Consider the following 17,860-nt stretch of genomic DNA (forward strand, 5'->3'; position numbering starts at 1 on the left):
AAAGAAAGAAAGACCAAAAAGAAAAAACCCTCCAACCCGACACCCTCAACTTTGCATATGATGAAAACCAAGGCTCGGAGAAGAAAGTGACTTCCTTCAAGTCACACAGCACGCGGGAGGCAGCCAATTTGGATTTCTGATTCCAGAGCCAAAGCCCAGCCCTTGAGATCCTTCCCTTTGTGAGAGATCAATGGGGCTAGAGTTGGGGGTAAGCAGGACAGGCAACGGAAACCCATGGTAGAGGAACAGGAAGTGGTGGTTGGGGTACATCCTGCTTCAGCCAGCTTGTTCTCACAGCGGCATGGGCCTTCCTAATCGCTGAGGGGGCGCTCGGGCCCAGCTGACAAGAACCTGCTGAAAGTGCCCGCATGGTCCCAGCGGTCTTGGGAAATTCTTTACCGATGACACTCTGGGGGACCACTGGGGGTTTAGTAGAAGGCATCTCATAATTCTCCAAGAACTAAGGAGTTAAGGCCCAGGTTCCCGGACTCTTTCCCCAGCATGCCCTGTATCTCTGGAGTCTGTTTGGCTCTCCAGTTAAAAAAAAAAAAAAAAAAGAAAAAGAAAGAAATTCTCTGGGGCAAAGGCCAGACTTGGTTGTCCACCTTGAGTAACTAGGGAGTTACTTCCTGTCTGCATTCCGCTTCCCTTTCCCTGAACAAAGGACTTTCCTAGAGTACCCGCTGTGCCTAACCCTGCTGGTCCATCGAATCCCGCTGCAGGATCTGAAAGATCTTTAAACGCTCAGCAGTGTGTTGGGAGTTTATACTGCCACAGGATATAAACGTCTGTGGTTTATTTTCTTCTTTTGAGAACTTGCAGAGTCCCCCGATGCAAATGGGGTGGCGGTGAAGTTAGGGGATCTGGGAATGCTTAAAGATACTCTGTCTTCCTTTATGGCTTTGCCCTGGGCCTCAGTGACTCCACCCTCTGGCTCTGACGTCACCCTTACCTCATCGGGAACCATGATCAGCGGGTACTTGTCCTCAGACAGGAAGTTGAAGAGGCACCAGAGACGGAATGCATCCTGATTGGAGAGTAGGCTGTTTCCATTGCCATCCGCTCGGTAGTTCTTCTTGGCCGTCAGAGTCCAGCACAATTCATCGAAGTGCTCCTTAACGAAAGCCCCCTCCTCCACCTGCCGTGAGGCAAGCGAGTCAGCCAGGGCTTCATCCTCCTCTACTGTCAGATGAAGCTCCCGCCTAGCTTCTTGGGTTCATCTATAGACCTCCCCCCACCACCCACCCGCTTCCCCGTCTTGCTAAGCCCAAGGCTGAATTCAAGTTGGTTCAGATGCCCCAACGTTACTTTCACACTCTAATTTCCTTAGCAAAGATGAAACCAGTTTCTCAGCCCAAGGAGAAAGGGAGGGCAGCCCAGGGGACGGGACAGCCAAGGACAACTGGGAAGACAGAGACAGCCAAGAAGAGAAGGGTAGAAATTAGTGTGGGCGTTGGCAGGGAGACGTGGAAGCTAAGAGAGAGGACAGACAATAGAGAGGCTGTTGGAGTGGCGATTGGAGATTGAGGAGCAGGGACAGACGACACAGAAATGGGACTTTACAAGGGGGAGTGGCATGTTTGGGTAGAAGGCTAGGTATCAGGGTGCCGGGGAAGGGGCTCTCCCCACAAGCTCCTCACCTTGTCCAAGATGTACTTGTTGAGGTAGGGCATGTAACCTTGACTGGACACGGGGCCGTCATCGTCATCCCGGAAGTGCTCCTCCAGGGCCACAGGGTCATGGGGGATGTGCAGGACTGTGTACAGGTTGTGGGACAGCACCTTGGACAGAGCGACAGGTTGGTTTTCTGCATCCCCCTTGATCAGACCTTGACCAAAAGACTGAGTCCACCTGGTCTGTGCATTCACCCCTGCCCTGGCAGACTCTTGTGTCCGTCGTTCACATCACTGCCATAGCAACGATCTCTGTCCCCAGGTGACAGAGGAGAAACCTTGAGGGCTCACTCAGCTGGCAAGAGCTGGGATTCAGACCCGGGAGGACTCCTCCCTGTTATTTTGCTGTTATTTTGTTACACTTCGGGAGTCCAGGAGCTCGGATTCAGTCCCAGGAGAACGCTTCCTCATTATTTTGTTAATGTCTCTGGAGCCCAGAAGTGGTAAGATTTCAGAGGCCAAGTGTTGCCTCTGAGTGCTAGGCTATCTGCAGGGAGGCAGGCAGTGGGCCATTCTGGGGCAGGACCCTTGATGTCATCACTTTTAATCAAAGACTCGGTATTCAGGCTGTCATATGCATCCAGGCATGTGTGATGTGAGGAGGGCCCCCCTGAACAGGGAAGAGAGCTACTGAAGGTTCAGAGAATCCCCTTGAGATGAAGAAACAGGAGAGACGGTAGCTGATGGCTTGGGCGTGGAGGTGGGGGTTGGGCACTGGCTAAGGAGATCCGTGATGCTAAGGCAAAGGGCTGGTTTGATCTAGAAGATTTGGTAAAAAGAGGGGATGAGGGGGAAGGGGCTTTGGGGAAAATTCTGTTACAATGCTTAATCACCAACAGTGTGGTTAAAATAATGTTAAAAAATAGCCATTTATTGGGTAGGGTATGGTAGCACACATCTTTACTCCCTGTACTCAGGAGGCAGAGGCAGGAAGGTCTCTGTGAGTTCCAGGCCATCCTGGTCTACACAGAGAGTTCCAGGCCAGCCATGTATACACAGAGAGACCCTGTCTCAAAGAAAAAGTGTTGTATTCCTGTTGCTTCCCATGTCCCAGCTACTGTATAATGTGATTTAAAGTTTATTACATTTATTCATTATGATAAAGCCAGATAAGGAGGTCAGAGGACGACTTGAAGGACCCAGTCTTTTCCTTCCACCATGTAGGAGAGGGGACTCTGAGGTTGTCTGGCTTGTCAATAAACACCTTTACACACTGGGTCGCCTTTCCAGCCCAAATTTGCTGCTTTAAATAAAAGAAAAAGAATGTAAAGGCGTCACGAGCATGGTGAGCAGACACGTAGTCCTGGCACTTTGGGAGGAGGAAGGAAGGGTCAGGAGTTGGGGGCTAGCCTAGGCTATATGAGACTCTCCAAAAAAACCCAAATAATTTGTGTGTGTGTGTGTATGGGTGTGTACATGCAAATGTGTATGTGTGAAAGTGTGTGTATGATTGTGTGCATTAGTGTGTTCATGAGTGTGTTTTGTATGCATATGTGCAAGTACGTGTGTGCGCATTCAAGTGTGTGCACACGTGTGCATGTGTACATAAGTCTGTAAGTGAGGGTGTGTGTGCGTATGTGTGTGTGTTACTATGCTAGAGATGAACCCAGAACCTTGCAAATGCTAGGTAAGTGTTCTACCACTGAGCTATTCTCCCAGCCCCATTCCTGGAATTCTGGCTGTGACAGCTGAGTTGTAAATACCCTTTCCCTTAAGCCCTCTGAGTATTCCTTTGTCACTTAGATCCAGGAAAGTTCTGGTTAATGTATCTGTGGTCCAGCTAAAAGGTGCCATTAGCTCAAGGTCCGGCATTTAAAATTCCAGTGACTGCCTCAAGAAGACAGTGCAGGACACCTACAGTCTTTTTTTATTTTCATTTATTACTATCTTTTGTTTTTGAGACAGGGTTTCTCTGTGTAGTCTTGGCTGTCCTGGAACCCTGTCGACCAGGCTGGCCTCGAACTCAGAGATCCACCTGCCTCTGCCTCCAGAGTACTGGGGTTAAAGGGCACCACCACCAGGTGGCCCACAGACTATTTTAAACGACAGTATTCACCTGAGAGTCTTCCTCCCATCTGCTGTGTCTCTTCTCAGAGCGCCCACTTGAGGATGCTTCCTGCCAAGCCCCAGCCAAACGGCTACTCTCCAGTGAGGACAAGGAACGTGGGAAGGCATGTATGATCTTGAATAAACCCCTTCACCCTTTGAGCCTTGGTTTTGTTTGCAATAAAATGAGCTATAGCCGCTGTGGACTATGAGGCAGGGGGATGACAAAGATGTACAGCCAGGCTCAGGTCTGCGCGCAGGGAATGTGAGTTCCCATCCAGTGCAGAAAGTGGTGTGTTTTTGTAAAATCTATTTGTCAAAGATGCAAAAGGCAGCCGGGCAGCGGTGGCGCACGCCTTTAATCTCAGCACTTGGGAGGCAGAAGCAGGCGGATTTCTGAGTTCGAGGCCAGCCTGGTCTACAGAGTGAGTTCCAGGACAGCCAGGGCTACACTGAGAAACCCTGTCTCGAACCCCCTCCCCCCCCAAAATTGGATGTGACCTTTGACCCAGAATTTCTTTCTATTTTATTTTTTTCATTTTATGAAGATTTACTTGACTTTTAACTATGTGTGCATGTGCGTGCCTATGTGTGGGTATGTGGGGATAAGCGTGGGTCCCCTCAGAGACTAGAGAAGAGCATCAGATTCCCTGGAGCTGGAGTTACACAGGCTGTGAGGCATCTGATGTGGGTGCTGGGAGCCAACCTCAGTCGGGTCTTCTTCAAGAGAATATTAGCCATTAATATTCTTTTTTTTTTGCCATTCATATTCTTAAGTACTTAGTCATTTCTGGGTCTTAAAAGCCTCTTTAAATAAAAATAATCTAAAAGATGATTAAAATTTTATTTTACGTGTATGGGTATTTTCGCTTGGATATGTCTATCATGTGCACGCAGTGCTTACATGGGCCAGAAGAGGGCGTCAGATCCCCCTAGAACTGCAGTTACAGGCAGCTGTGAGCCCAACCAGGGTCCTCTGGAAGAGCAGCTAGTGCCTCCAGAGGCATCCCAAAGGTGTTTGTTTAACATTTATTTATTTGTGGTTGGGGTGGGGGGTGGGGGTGGGGTGGTAAACACCTCACAGCTTGTAGAAGTCACTCAGACTGTCCACACAGATCCAGGGAGGGCATTAACTGATCTCTGGGGAAAGGGTTTGGCTTCGAAGTTCTGAGTGGGCGACACCCAGAAATTCACAAATGGGGCGGCACCAGAGCATTTCACAGCACAGCTTAATAACTAGGCAGAGTAATAACAGCTGTTAAGGGTGCACTTTGTTTTCTAGATCTATTATTTTAACAGCTTTTGTGTGGCGCTCGGAGGACAACTTATAGGGAGCCAGTTCTCTTCTTGCAACGGTGTGTGTGTGCGTGCGCGCGCGCGCGCGCGCTCCCGGGATCAAACTCGGGCCGTGAGGCTTGGCAGCGGGTGCGTTAACCTGTTAACCTGCTGAGTCCCTGCCAGCCAGTCTGTTGTTTGAACCTGGAACAGGCATTGCCTTTATGACAGAAAAAAAATCGAGGAGGGACATTTGAGACAGGGTGGCACTCTGTAAGCTAAGCTGGCCTCCCAGTCTTTCTACCTCAGCCTTCTGGTGCTGGGGGTTAAAGGTCAATAGCATCTCGCTTGTTTACAGAACCGTAGTTACGAGGAAGTTGTTAGTCACCATGTGGGTCCTTTGCTCTTAACCACTGAGCCATCTCTCCAGCCCATTCCTGTTTTGTTTCTTGACACAGGCTCTCAGCTAGTCCGGGCTGGCCTCAAACTCATTCTGCATGACCTTGAATTTTCGATCCTTTTGCCTCTCCCATCAAAAAACGCATTCTCTACCGTGCCCAGTTTAGGTAGTGCAGGACTAACCCAACCCTGGGCTCCATGCACACTTAGACAAGCCTTCCACCAGCTAAGCGCATCTCCAGGCCTGTTCCCTTCCTTGAATGTTCACCTGCACCCACCTACATACATGTAACGGGGTCCCCTTTTGTGATTGACTCTGCAGAGCCCAGGACCGGGGCCTGTCAGCTGTCTGGATGAGTTGGGACTTGGGGCTCTAGACACTCGGGGGCCCTCTGCACAGTGAGGCTGACCTCAGACTGTTAGATTTTCCTATGCCTGAGGTGGGGTGAGGGGCAGGACCGGGCAGGAAAGGAAACGGCAGGGGTGGGGCAGCGGTGGGCAGGAGCTCACTGCAGACAGATCTCAATCAGCCCTGGGCCAGGAGGTAGGGACTCACTATCTCAGCTTCACAGGTAAAGATATGGAGGCGTTGGGAGGAAATGACAGGCCCAGGGTCTAGCTCTGAGGCCCCCTCTGGGTCTCCACTGGAGCAGGTGAAACTGAAAGGCCTGCCCCTCCCTGACTCACAGTTTCCGGGGGTGGGGTCTAGGTGTCTGTATTTTTCATGTGCTGTCATCTGGAGTCCCGCTGTCCCTGACCTCAGAGTAGGCAGCCCTGGGCCTAGAAGGTTCTGTGTATTCGCTCTTTCCTTTGTAGGTGTGGGATGGAGCTTTTCTCCCTGGGGACCCAGATCCAGGGAGAAGTTAGTTGTCATGTCTACACTGACCACAAGAATGGAAAAGTCTGGCTCTGCGGTGCCCAGCCTTCAGATACTGGATCCCTCCCTATCTGACAGCTGTGGGGGAGATACACACTAAGTAGGAACCCCACAAAAGCAGCAGGCAGTGACCTACACTGTAGCCGAGGTTGGCCTCAACTTCTCCACAATCCTGCCTCAGACACCCCTGACTACCCCCCCACCCCCCTAACCCCCGAGTGCTGGGATCATAGGTGTGACCTCTTTGTAGGTTCCAAGTCATTCTCTTAAAAGATACAGCTATTCTTTCCTCTCCGCCATCATCTGTCTCCCGTCTCCCGTCTCCCTCTCTCTCTCTTTCTCTCTCTTACCCTCTATCTTCAATAAATCCCACTCCCGTGGGAAAAAAAAGATACAGTTAGGCACGGTAGCATAGGCCGTTAGTTTTAGGACTTGGAAGAGACAAAAGTGTATGTTTGAGGCTAGCCTGGGCTACCTACCTAGTGCTGGGATTAAAGGCAAGACACTGTGGCAAGACCTCCCAGTCCGAGTCTGCCTGGGCAGGGCAGCTCTTCTCACTGGTCCATTTTGACTGTTCACAGCAAATTAGACAAAAGCTTTCTGAAGTAACGTAGTGGCCCTGGAGGAGGACCGCCCAGCAGGGGGAGGGTGCTTATCCCCGCCCAGCAGCCCAATGTTTGGGACCTACCTGGTGACAGGAGAGAACTGGTTCCTTACGCTGTCGTCCTCTGACCTTCACATGTACACTACAGTCATCACAGGCCCTCCCCCCACACAAGTTAATGCAATAACATGTAAATAAACAAGAACACGCCTTTAATCCCCAGCACTCAGGAGGCAGAAGCAGGAAGATGTCTGAGTTCGAGGCCAGCCTGGTCTTCAAAATGAGTTCCAGGACAGCCAAGGCTACACAGAGAAACCCTGTCTCACAAAACAACAAAAAAAACCAAACCAGAAAACAGAAAACAAAACCAAAAACCGAAAAAAAGCCAAAATACAAACTAAACAAAAACAAGAATAGGCTGGGCAGTGGTGGCGCACGCCTTTAATCCTAGCACTTGGGAAGCAGAGGCAGGCGGATTTCTGAGTTCCAGGCCAGCCTGGTCTACAGAGTGAGTTCCAGGACAGCCAGGGCTACACAGAGAAACCCTGTCTCAAAAAACAAAACAAAAAAACAAGAATAAAAAAATCAGAATAAAACAAATGAAACCAAAAAAGCAAAGAGACTTCGTAGAAGAAATTGTGTTTCTCCTGCCCCCCACACCCACCCCCTGGAAAAAAAAAATCAAACCACCCTCCGTTCTTTGGGTTTTTTTGCTTCTTCACCTTTTTTTTTTTTTACAATCCCTAGAGTGTCCTGCTTCAACCTCAAATGCTGGGACCACAGGTGTGCCACCACATCCAGCCCCTTGGGCTTTTTCTCAGCTCCTTCCCCTCTTCCTCTGGCCTCAGCAGGATGCACCAGGCTAGCCAAGGCGGCCCTCCATGGAGGAGAGAAGAGACGACTCAGATACAGTGTGATCTGGGGTTGGGTAGGATTTATACAGTTTCCTGCCTGTCCCCAACAGAGGACACCAAGGCTAGGACCTGTATTCATAAGACCAGCTAAGCCCAAGCCCTCATCCCTACGTCTACAGGAGACGGGGTGTACCCTGCTGGCATATCTCTGTCCTCTGCTTCTTCCTCCACTTTCTGACTACTTCTCCTTTACTCCTCCCTGCCTCTCCCCACCTCTGACAGTGTTATTACTTCCCTTCCAGCCCAGCACCCATCACAGTGGGCCCCGGGGGAAACCCCTCCCTCATATGCAAGGGCCCTGACATTTCTGCCTCCCCTCCACATGCCCCCAAACTCTCAGTGTCCGTTTGAGAGTGGACACGTTTCCTGTCAGGCAGGTGTGACGTTTACTGTTTGTGGCCAGAGATGTCACTGCAAGAGGGTTTGATTCGAGCTGGGAGGTGCACAGTTTAAGCGTGTATTGGCTCAGAGAATCTTCCCCGAAGTACTCAATCTGTGGGTGTCGGGGAGTGGGGGTGGGGTGGGAATGGGGCCAGTCAGAAGCTAACCCAGAAAGGGGTCGGGGGGGGGGGCCTCTAGTTGGGAGGCCTTCCTGACTGAAAACATCAAGAAATGGGAACTGCTTGGGGGCTGCACCCTCTGCACATAAGACACACAGAGAGCCTGGAGAGGGGTCAGAAGTCACAGAGAAGGAGCAAAATATCTTGGGACCAAGAGGCCATGTGGTGGGATACTAAAGGGACAGGGTTGGGGGAAGTTGGGTGGGGGGCACAGGTTCTACAGGATTGGTGTCCGGATGACCTAGTTTTCTTTCATGGGCAGAACCCAACTAGGCGACTTGAGCTGGACGTCCGTGGGAAGGGATAGCCTGCCTCTCTAGGGAACCAGAGGTGGTATTGGACTCTCCTTCCTGGGGCAGTAAGAACATTAGTCGTTAGATGCTCACAGATCCAGCTAAGCGGGGCTAGACGGGGACACAGCTAGCTGGAACATCTAAGTTCCTAGGACCCCACTTCAGCAATGTCAGGGTCGAGGAGGTGGGCTGAGCCTGTTCTGTCCTGCTTGACTCCCAGGTTTCCTGTCTTGGTTATAAACAGAGGAGGTTGTAAACGCGCCGCTCTTTGAGGGGACAGTGGGAGGGAGACACACCCTCATGTAGAGCTCTAGATAAAGTATTTACAGAGAGTGACGGGATCCCTAGCGGGGGGTTGGAAGGTTGAGGCTGCTCTGACACTTGACACAGCACCCCCTCTCTCCAGCAGCCTAGACCTCTGCCGTCTCCCCTACATTCTCCCCTGGGAAGAAGACGCCTGCCTACCCAGGAAGGAGAGAGAGTGCCTTCTCCTCAGAACTGTCCAGGCTTGATGGTTTTAAGATCATGGGGGTGGGTGCAGTGTGTGTGTGTGTGGTCACCGAAGGGGTTTTCTCAGGCCCGGCTTCCCCGACACCCTGAGCCTTTAAGTCTCAAGGCACAAGATAAATCTCCCAACCTGTTCTGTTCCTGCGCTGATAGGTGGCCCACGTTACCACTTGCTTCAGTCGCTAGCTTGCTTTGCAAATGGAGGAGGCTCTCCGAGCCAAGAGAGTGACTGGCAAGCGCTAGCTAACTGTCTTTCTTTAAAGCCATGAGGAAGCCACAGGGAGGAGCAGGGTACGTGCCCAAGCATGACGCTGGGGAGCCCGCAAGGAGCCTGGGAAGGGGCCTGGCTACTGAGACTCAGAAACTCGTGATGCCACCTCTACTGTCCTTCCAGTCAGGGTACTTGGTTCTGGACAGTGGCTTCTGGTGACACAAGCCTGGAGCCTTGGGGAGCATCCACTGAGCTACGCTGCCTTTGTCACTCCGCGTCAGCGCTCCACCCCGGGCCAGGGCTGCTGGATGGTAAGGTGTCTGCCGGTAGCAAAGGGCTTCCGTGGCTGACTCTCAGGGGTCGGAGCTGCTGTGGCGGGACAGCCTTCCCTGAGCCCCGGCGATGCCCCTCACCTTGAGTTGCGACTTGGAGACCTTGCCGCTCTTCTCCACGTCCAGTGCAGTGAAGGCGTACCAGATGGACTTGAGCAGCTCCTTGCGCAGGGCCATGGCTGAGGCGCCCGCCCCGGCCCAGGGGCGGCTCTGACACCAAGATCCGGTTTCAGGAAATGCAAACGGCTGCAGACCGCAGAGAGGCCCTGGTGCAGAGCGGGCCGAGAGCTCCACCTGCCTGCTCCCTCTTGCTTCCAGTGCCTGGCCCGTTGCTCTAGCCACACTCTGCTTCCCACTCCTACCTAGCAAGGGACCAGGGCTGGCCTTCCCAGAGCTAGAGCCCTCCTTTGGCTGGTCACTTTAGAAGCCTGCTTGTCCCAGTACCTTCCCAGGCTCCCAGCGGTAGCTCTAGAAGAGAGAAAGCAGGCCCTTCCAGACTTGGAGGGGGACAGATCAGGAATTAAGCTTACCAAGAGGAAGAGCTTGGACCAGTTAGCCCTGAGAAGAGTCTACTCACGGAGCTCTGTGGATGGCCGCGACTGGACATAAAGAAAATTGTAGGCTTGGAACAGGACATTTCTTTTTAGGGTTACCTAGAAGGATCTCAGCGAGGAGCTCTACCTAAGTAAAAACAACCCAACCGGAGGAAGGACAGAGTCAGCTACTTCTCCAGGACGGGGTGCCTTGGCACTCTGGGTTTACCATTTCTCCCTCTCTGGGCCTTGGCTCTAAAAGAACCTTTGGAACACTTTGTACCTGGTGGCCTTGAAGACACCAGAGCCTGTATCTAGGCACACAGGGTGACCTTGACAGTGGGGCTCACCTCAGAGGTCCTGGCAGGGGCAGGTCAGGTCAAGGGCAGAGCCCCCTTCACAGTCTCCACGTCTTCAGATGTGAATTCCCACACAGATCATGGTGGCCATTATACTTCACTGAAGCCCTGTGGAGGCTATGTCTGGAGCACCCACCCACACACACACCTACACACATACTCACTCCCAGGGGAGCATGTCCAGCCCCTCCACTTACAAGCGCTGATGTCCAGAGGAAACAGGAAACAGGATATGGAGACACACACTATAGTTCACTTGGCGTTCTAAAACTAAGGGAGGAGTCTGAGACCACCTAGGCTGCGAAGAACAATTCTGTCTCAAAAACAAACTAACAAAGCCCGGTAGTGGTGGTGCATGCCTTTAATCCCAGCTCTCGGGAGGCAGAGGCAGGCAGATTTCTGAGTTCGAGGCCAGCCTGGTCTACAGAGTGAGTTCCAGGACAGCCAGGGCTACACAGAGAAACCCTGTCTCAAAAAAAACAAAACAAACAAACAACAACAAAACTAGAAAAGATCCCAGACAAACAACAGCAAATGTGGGCTTTCTAGTTATCCCAGGAGAGGATGTTCTTATGTACTTGGTCCCTGATTTCTGGGCTCTATCCTCAGGTGGCAGGAAGGGGCTGGGGGCTCATGAGAACATCATAGAGAGGACTAGGAGGGAGGAAGAGGCACCCCCAATCCCTACGGTGTTCCTACACAGCTGTGGTTAGCAGCTGCAGCTGCTCTTCGTGAGGTACCATCACATCAGTATCTGTGCTCCTGAGGCTGCTCTGGCCTTCCCACGTTCTTTAACGGGGTCCCTGCATCTTTGGAATCTTGTAGCATGGACTTCGGTGTCCTGGCCCCTAACTGGGTTACAGAGCTGGGTGTCATCACTGGTACAAGAAGGCACTGGGACCTTGGTGAGGTTGCGTGTGGTGAAGGTGTCTGGGAAGGAAGGGCCCAGGCTCCATTCAACGAAGGCAGAAGACCCAGAGCTCTCCCAAGCATCCGTAGACTCAGCCTGGGAAGCACGGCCACTCGGGTCCTGTCTGGCATAGGAGTGGGCAGAAGCCTACCAGAGGCTCCCAGAGCCCACCTCTCCTAGGGCCTCCTCCTGCCTGGGCCCATGGAGAGCCACCTGCTGGCTGGGTGGGCACTGAGGCTATGCAGGGCTGTGCTAGGGAAGAAGGCTGGAGCGTGGCCAGCCCTGCCCCCAGGGCCCAGCACTGAAATGATGGAGGAGCCCGGGTGGAAACTTGCAACTTTTATTAAATACTCATTCACCCGTTTGCCGCCACCACCCAGAGCAGGAAAAAAAAATAATTATCAAAATAGGATTAAAAAACCAAACCACAAAACAAATGAAACCCAGTCCCCAGCAGTCCAGGTGCAGGCCCCTCTCTTGTCTCTCTGCCACCGACAACTGAAGAGGCACCTTCACTCCAGCCACAGGCCCTGAGGAATGAATTCTGACTGTGGTGGTGGGAAGTCCCTGGTGCCAAGTGGCCAGGCATCCTGGCCACCTCACCCCCAGGAGATGGTTATTGCTGGGAGACACTGGGCTGAGCAGCTGCTGACCTTTCCCCTGGTGGCACTACCAGCCAGGGTGGAGGCCAGTCCTCATCCACCTAGTCACCACCGCCCTGAGAAAGGGAGTGGACAGAAGCGGGAAGAATATTCTCCCGAGGGAGGAAAGCAGGTGTCTGGGGCAGCCTGGTAACCAAGCCCCATGCGCACTGCCTGCCGCCTGGTCCTCGTCTCGGGTGTAGCCCACAGCCCTTTCCACTAGAGGCCATTTTCCTGTTGCCTCATCGCCCCTGAGGCCTATGCTGCCATCTTCTTGGGGTCAGCCACGGCCGGGGTCTCGGGAGGCAGGGCTGCCTGTCAGCATGGCACCTTCTCCAGTGTGGTGTGGGAGCTGGTCCTCGGGCTCAGCAGCCGCTCTCTGTGGTTTCCAGGGTCACAGCCCCCCGCTGCATGGCAGCAGTGGCTACACTTATGGCCTCCTCCAAGGTCTGCTGATCCTCTAGCTGTGAAGAGGTGCAGCAGGAGGAGAGGTGAGGTCCTCCCTTCCGGACCCCACAGGCGTGTATGCTCCACCTGCTCTCTCACTTGGTTTGGTTTTCAAGACAGGGTTTCTCCGTGTAGCCCTGGCCGTCCTGGAACTCACTCTGTAGACCAGGCTGGCCTCGAACTCTTGAGATCTGCCTGCCTCTGCCTCCCAAGTGCTGGGATTAAAGGTGTGAGCCACCGCCGCTCTTTCTTATTAGGGATCTACTAGAGGAAAACTCTCTGGTAAAGAGTCCTATTAGGCCCATCCTGGGCAGACCACGGGCTGCTCTATGCCAGACACCAGCTGGCTCACAAGGGTAACTGGCTAGAAAGGGCCTTAGAGAACTTATTCCAGCCTCTCTGTTTCCCAGGTAAAGAGAAACAGTAAGAGCGTGAACCACAGGCACTGCCTCAGTCACCCCCAAGGTGAAAGACTCCCCAGTCTCCCTGTATAGGCAGAGGAGGCCGGAGCTCTCCTTCTCCATTCCCTCCCCTGCTCCCTCCATTCCTCCACCCACCTGCACTGCGATGTGTGTTCCGTTAGCTGTGGCCAATAGCGCCACCTGTTGGTGATGAAGAGATGCCACACTCGAGTCCTCAGTCACCAAGGCCCCAGAGGTGATGATTGTGACCTGAGAACACACAAGCAGAAGACCTTGCACCTGCTGCATGGCCGGGGGCAGCACAGACAGGAAGGAGACGGTCACTGTGGTCACTCCTAAAGCCCTGGGGTTTGGAAGTGATTACAGTTGCATCCTTCTCTTCAGTGTGTAGGATTTTCTTGGAGGGCGGTATAGACAGCACTGGGGACTGAACTTGGGGACTTGGGTACATAATCACTGAGCTACACCCCAGTCCTTCTCATGGTTTATATTTTTTGAGGCAGGGTCTCAGTAAGCTGTCCAGGCTGACCCTGAGCTGCCTTAGCCCAAGTCGCTGGGATTACGGCCACGGGCCACTGTGCCTGTCCTGCACACTGTGTGGAGATGTCTGTCAAAGGCTTTTAAAGATGAAGGTTGCTGAGGCAACTGGTTTTGTTTGTTTGAGACATGGTCTCTCTTTGTGGTCCTAGAAATCGTTATAGATCAGGCTGACCTCGAACTCACAGACACCTTCCTGCCTCTGCCTCCCGAGTGCTGGGATTAAAGGTGTGCAACACCACACCTGGCCTTTGAGGGGAGACTTTAAAATTTGGGGGGGGGGGGTGAATCTTGGGAACTGAACCGAGGACTTCGCATATGCCAGACAGCAGCTCTATTACTGAGTTGTACCCCATACCTTGTTTAGCCCAGACTGACCTTAAAGTTGTAGTCCCCCTGCCTCAGCTTCCCAGGTAGCTACAATTACAGGCCCATAGCAGTAGGCCTGGCAGGGAGACATTTTATGGTGTCTTTGTTACATAAGAAATCTTTGCTGGTTTGGTCTGCACATGCAATGCCCTCAGATCCCCCAAGACAAGGTTATACAAAGAATAAGGAAACTGCCTGATCGTACGGGCTGAGTCTGCGTGCCGTCGGCGCTGACCATGGTGACAGTATGTGTGCCAGATGAGGCCAGTTCTTCCTGATGACCGGGGATGGTGAGGGTGGTGCTACCGTGCTGAGTCACCACACTGATGGCATTCCCAAGGGCCTGCAGGTCTTCGGGGGACAGGCTGACCTGCAGACAGGAGAGAGACAGGCTGGTCACAGGGTGGGAGCACCGGGCCGGTTATAGGGGTGGGAGCACGGGGCTGGTCACAGGGGTGGGAGCACGGGGCTGGTCACAGGGGTGGGAGCACTGGCCATGGCTACAGAAGCAGCAGCAAGGCCTCCCTCTGGCACTTGTATTTCCCACTACTTTGCCTCTGGAGCCCACTGCATGCAGGTCAGGGCCTCCACCTCATGTGGTTCCTCCTCACCCTAGCAGGAAGTCTCACTAGACAATGAGGTATGGCCAAGGGGCAAGGTACTCTGCCACCAGCTACACGGGGCAGATTTCTGGCTTCAAGACCCTCAAGACCTGACGTGACCCGTCTTAAGCACATGCATGTCATTCAGATTAGGACACTGGGAAGAGCAGGGCTGGGTGGCACATTGGTTCCCTCAGGGCCGAGACCTCAGGGGCCATCGTGAGACTGTCCACCCCTCCCTAGGGCTTCTACCTGCTGGGTACCATCCTGAGTGATCAGAGCCACCTGGGGGGCCCCATCCTCCTCCGTCACCATGGCTACTTGGGTTGGGATGTCACTGCTCTCTTCTTTCATTTCCGAAAGGTAAGCAATGTGGGTGGGTTTGGGTGGGGGGCTTTCCTCAGCGGCAGAGGCGGCTAGGAGAGGAAAGCCTAGGCTGTCACCGGCTGCTGGCCGCTGGCAGAGGCCCCGTGGCCCCGCCTCCCGCTCTCTGCCCCCTCCCTCACCTTCGAGCTGCTGCTGCTCATACAGGGCCTGCTCGCTCTCCTCCGTGGCCTCCAGCTCCCCGTGCGCGCTGCGCTTGTGCATGGCCAGGGTGGAGGTCTGCCGGTAGGTCTTGCCACAGCTGCTGCACGTGTAGGGCTTACAGTGCGTGTGCACCACGTGGTGTTTGTACAGGCTCGAGTACTCGGTGAAGCGCTTTCCGCAGCCTGGCACCGTGCAAACGTATGGCTTCTCCCCTGGGGACACTGGGCTGTGAGGGGTGGGAACTAGGGCTGGCAAGGGGGAAGCTAGGGGGAGAGGGTTGGGGGACAGGGCAGGGTCTGAGAACTGAGACTGGGGGCAGGAGTTGGGGAAGGTGGCCTGTGGAAGACAGGAGGGAGGGCACGAGAGTGGGACCCCTGCACCCAGAGACATGGCGCGTATAAGGGCCACTTAGAGAGGGGAGTGACGGCGATGCTGGGGTGCAGGGTTGAGAGTTGCAGGCAGAAGAGGAGAGAGAGTGAGGCAAAGAACAAAGTGTCAGGATGGGGGAAATGGCTGGGACAGGGAAAGCTGGACAGGGTGTGGACAGGGGCTGACACCAGAGTCGTGCCAAGTAGATGCTTCCTTACGAGTGTGGCTAGGAGCTGTCCAACTCTACAGAGGCAGACAAGTCTGTCGGACTAGCCCCAGCTACCAGTGGGGGCACTGCTCACGGTAGGTGAGACAGCCGCCCGGGGTACCCACCCCAGCCCAGCCTGCAGTGCCTGGCAGAGAAAGGCTGGAGCTGAGAGGTACCCGGATCAGAAGCCTACAGAGGGGGCGGGGCCTGGGGCGGGGCCTGGGGAGGCGGGGCCTGGGGAGGTGCTCCTCACATGCCAGCTGGCCCACCTGTATGGATGCGCACGTGATTCTTATAGTTGGTGGCGCTGGTGAAGCCACGGCCACAGTGGGGCTCGGGGCAGGTGTAGGGCCGCTCGCCTGTGTGGGTGCGCACATGTACCTTGCGGATATTTGATGTGGTGAAGGAGCGGCCACAGCCCTCAAAAGGGCACCGGAATGGGCGTTCACCTGTGCAGACAGGGATCTGAGGGATGGTTCAGGGGGACCAGAGCAAGAAAGCATGGCTCCGGGCTCTGGGCCTCAATCTGAGAAGCAGAGTGAGCCCCTGACCCCTGGGGATGGGGTGGCAGGCCCAGCCTACCTGTGTGGGTCCGGACATGTTTCTGTAGGTCCCCTGAGGTCTTGAAGGCTTTGCTGCACATCTCCTCTGGGCACTTGTATGGTTTCTCACCCGTGTGAGTACGAACGTGACTTTTTAGCCCGTAGCCTGTCCGTGTGTGATGGGACGTAAGAAGAGTGCCACAGAGCCTCGTCCCTGACTGCCTGCCTTACTTAGAGGCTTTCTATCCTACGTGATGCTCCAGGAGGCTCCACAGGCCCAGGAAAAGCCCACAGTGCCCCGGGACACTCTGTAAGGCCAGATGGAGACATTCCGGAACATGAATCTCACAGAGAACCTACAGAAGCACAGCTTGCGGGGGCTTGTTTCACAGGGCAAACAAAGCCAGAGAAGCCACAGGCCTCGTAGCCTACAGCTGGTGGCTGCCAGAGCCTCTCCTGTGCCCCAGCCTCTCCTGCAGGCCCTTCGGAGAGCACACACCTCAGTGGTCTCTCTAGGACAGCAGTCTGTGCTTGGCCACCTTTGTGGAGGTCCCCAAGTGGATCTAGAACCCTTTGCTGTCAACTGGAAGCAGACCTTGTCCTTGTCCCGGCATGTTACCTGTGGCAAAGGCCTTTCCACAGCTGGGGAAGTCACACCTGTATGGACGGTCACCTGTGTGAGCTCGTTCGTGGACCTGCGAGGAAAAGCAAACCCATAGCTCCGTGGCATGGGACTGGTAAATCCTCTGATTCTCTTCCCTCCCACACTCTGTGTCCCAGCCTCCTCTGTGGCACTTCTGCGCATGCGCCTCTTCCCTCTAGCAGGTAACAAGGGGGCAGGGGCCAGGGCGATGCCAGAGCAGCCTTACAGGGAAGACAGCAGCTGAGAGCCGCCTGCCAGCCTTACCTTTAAATGATGGGCGGTGGTGTAGAGACGGCCACAGCCCTTGTAGCCACAGCGGAAAGCTCGGTCTCCAACTTGCTGCCCTTTGCCATTATGGGAAGTCGGGCTATCATGCAGAACCTGAGGGAAAAAAGTCTTGGTGTCCCTATATGTACTCCTGAGGTAGATAAGACCCAGCTGAGAGCCTAAGACCCAAAGAACAGAGCTAACACAGCATGGGGCAGGGACAGGAAAGCAGAGAGCGCAGTTTTTTAACACAAGCACAAACCCCAGGAGTGAACTGCAAGTCTTCCCTCCTCAGATGGCGTAACAAGGGTCAGTGCACAGCTGTCTGTCATGGCCCCAATGGGGCAAAAGAAGAGACGAGCACTGGGAGGAGCTGGGGCAGCTGGGCTGAGGCCAGGGTAGCCCAGTGTGAGCCCAAGCACAGGCCTGCCACTGTTCTCTAGAGGGGTGAAACTGTTCTGGTTGGGTTTGAGATAGGACCATGTGTGGTCCAGGATGGCTTTAAGGTCCTGTCTCCACATGTCAAGGGCTGGGATTCTAGCATGGACACTACACTTGGCCAGAGAAGTAGGATTTTGGCAGTGCCAAGAGGTGGTGGATAGGTGGCAGTGCTCAACACTCACCTTGTTCACACCAGCAGAGAGACCCCTCTGTGCTCAACCTGTTCACACCAGCATAGAGACCCCTCTGTGCTCACCTTGTTCACACCAGCAGAGACCCCCCTCTGTGCTCACCCTGTTCACATCAGCAGAGAGACCCCTCTGTGCTCACCTTGTTCACACCAGCAGAGAG

The 17,860-nt window shown here is 54.0% G+C and overlaps 2 protein-coding genes across 4 annotated transcripts in view; both read right to left on the reverse strand.

The window, feature by feature from the left end:
• The window catches only part of Def6 (DEF6 guanine nucleotide exchange factor), a 21,475-nt gene extending 11,547 nt beyond the window's left edge, over positions 1 to 9,928 (reverse strand). Inside the window, exons 1-3 of the mRNA XM_028777098.1 lie at positions 9,773 to 9,928; positions 1,641 to 1,781; positions 953 to 1,138 (exon numbers count right to left, since the gene is read on the reverse strand). Coding sequence (XP_028632931.1) covers positions 953 to 1,138; positions 1,641 to 1,781; positions 9,773 to 9,868 — 423 coding nt within the window. The 5' untranslated portion in view covers positions 9,869 to 9,928. The remainder of the gene's footprint in view (positions 1 to 952; positions 1,139 to 1,640; positions 1,782 to 9,772) is intronic.
• A 1,889-nt stretch (positions 9,929 to 11,817) lies between these two features.
• Positions 11,818 to 17,860, reverse strand: part of Znf76 (zinc finger protein 76) — a 26,587-nt gene continuing 20,544 nt past the window's right edge. For 2 of the 3 annotated variants that reach the window (XM_028777099.1, XM_028777100.1), the window contains exons 6-14: positions 17,066 to 17,182; positions 16,778 to 16,853; positions 16,199 to 16,324; positions 15,886 to 16,065; positions 15,018 to 15,251; positions 14,764 to 14,927; positions 14,115 to 14,279; positions 13,139 to 13,252; positions 11,818 to 12,598 (exon numbers count right to left, since the gene is read on the reverse strand). In XM_028777099.1, coding sequence (XP_028632932.1) covers positions 12,500 to 12,598; positions 13,139 to 13,252; positions 14,115 to 14,279; positions 14,764 to 14,927; positions 15,018 to 15,251; positions 15,886 to 16,065; positions 16,199 to 16,324; positions 16,778 to 16,853; positions 17,066 to 17,182 — 1,275 coding nt within the window. In that variant the 3' untranslated portion in view covers positions 11,818 to 12,499. The remainder of the gene's footprint in view (positions 12,599 to 13,138; positions 13,253 to 14,114; positions 14,280 to 14,763; positions 14,928 to 15,017; positions 15,252 to 15,885; positions 16,066 to 16,198; positions 16,325 to 16,777; positions 16,854 to 17,065; positions 17,183 to 17,860) is intronic. The other variant, XM_028777101.1, reaches the window with a different exon arrangement.

Source organism: Grammomys surdaster, unplaced genomic scaffold, assembly GCF_004785775.1.
Source record: "Grammomys surdaster isolate TR1022 unplaced genomic scaffold, NIH_TR_1.0 277, whole genome shotgun sequence".
NCBI lineage: Eukaryota > Metazoa > Chordata > Mammalia > Rodentia > Muridae > Grammomys > Grammomys surdaster.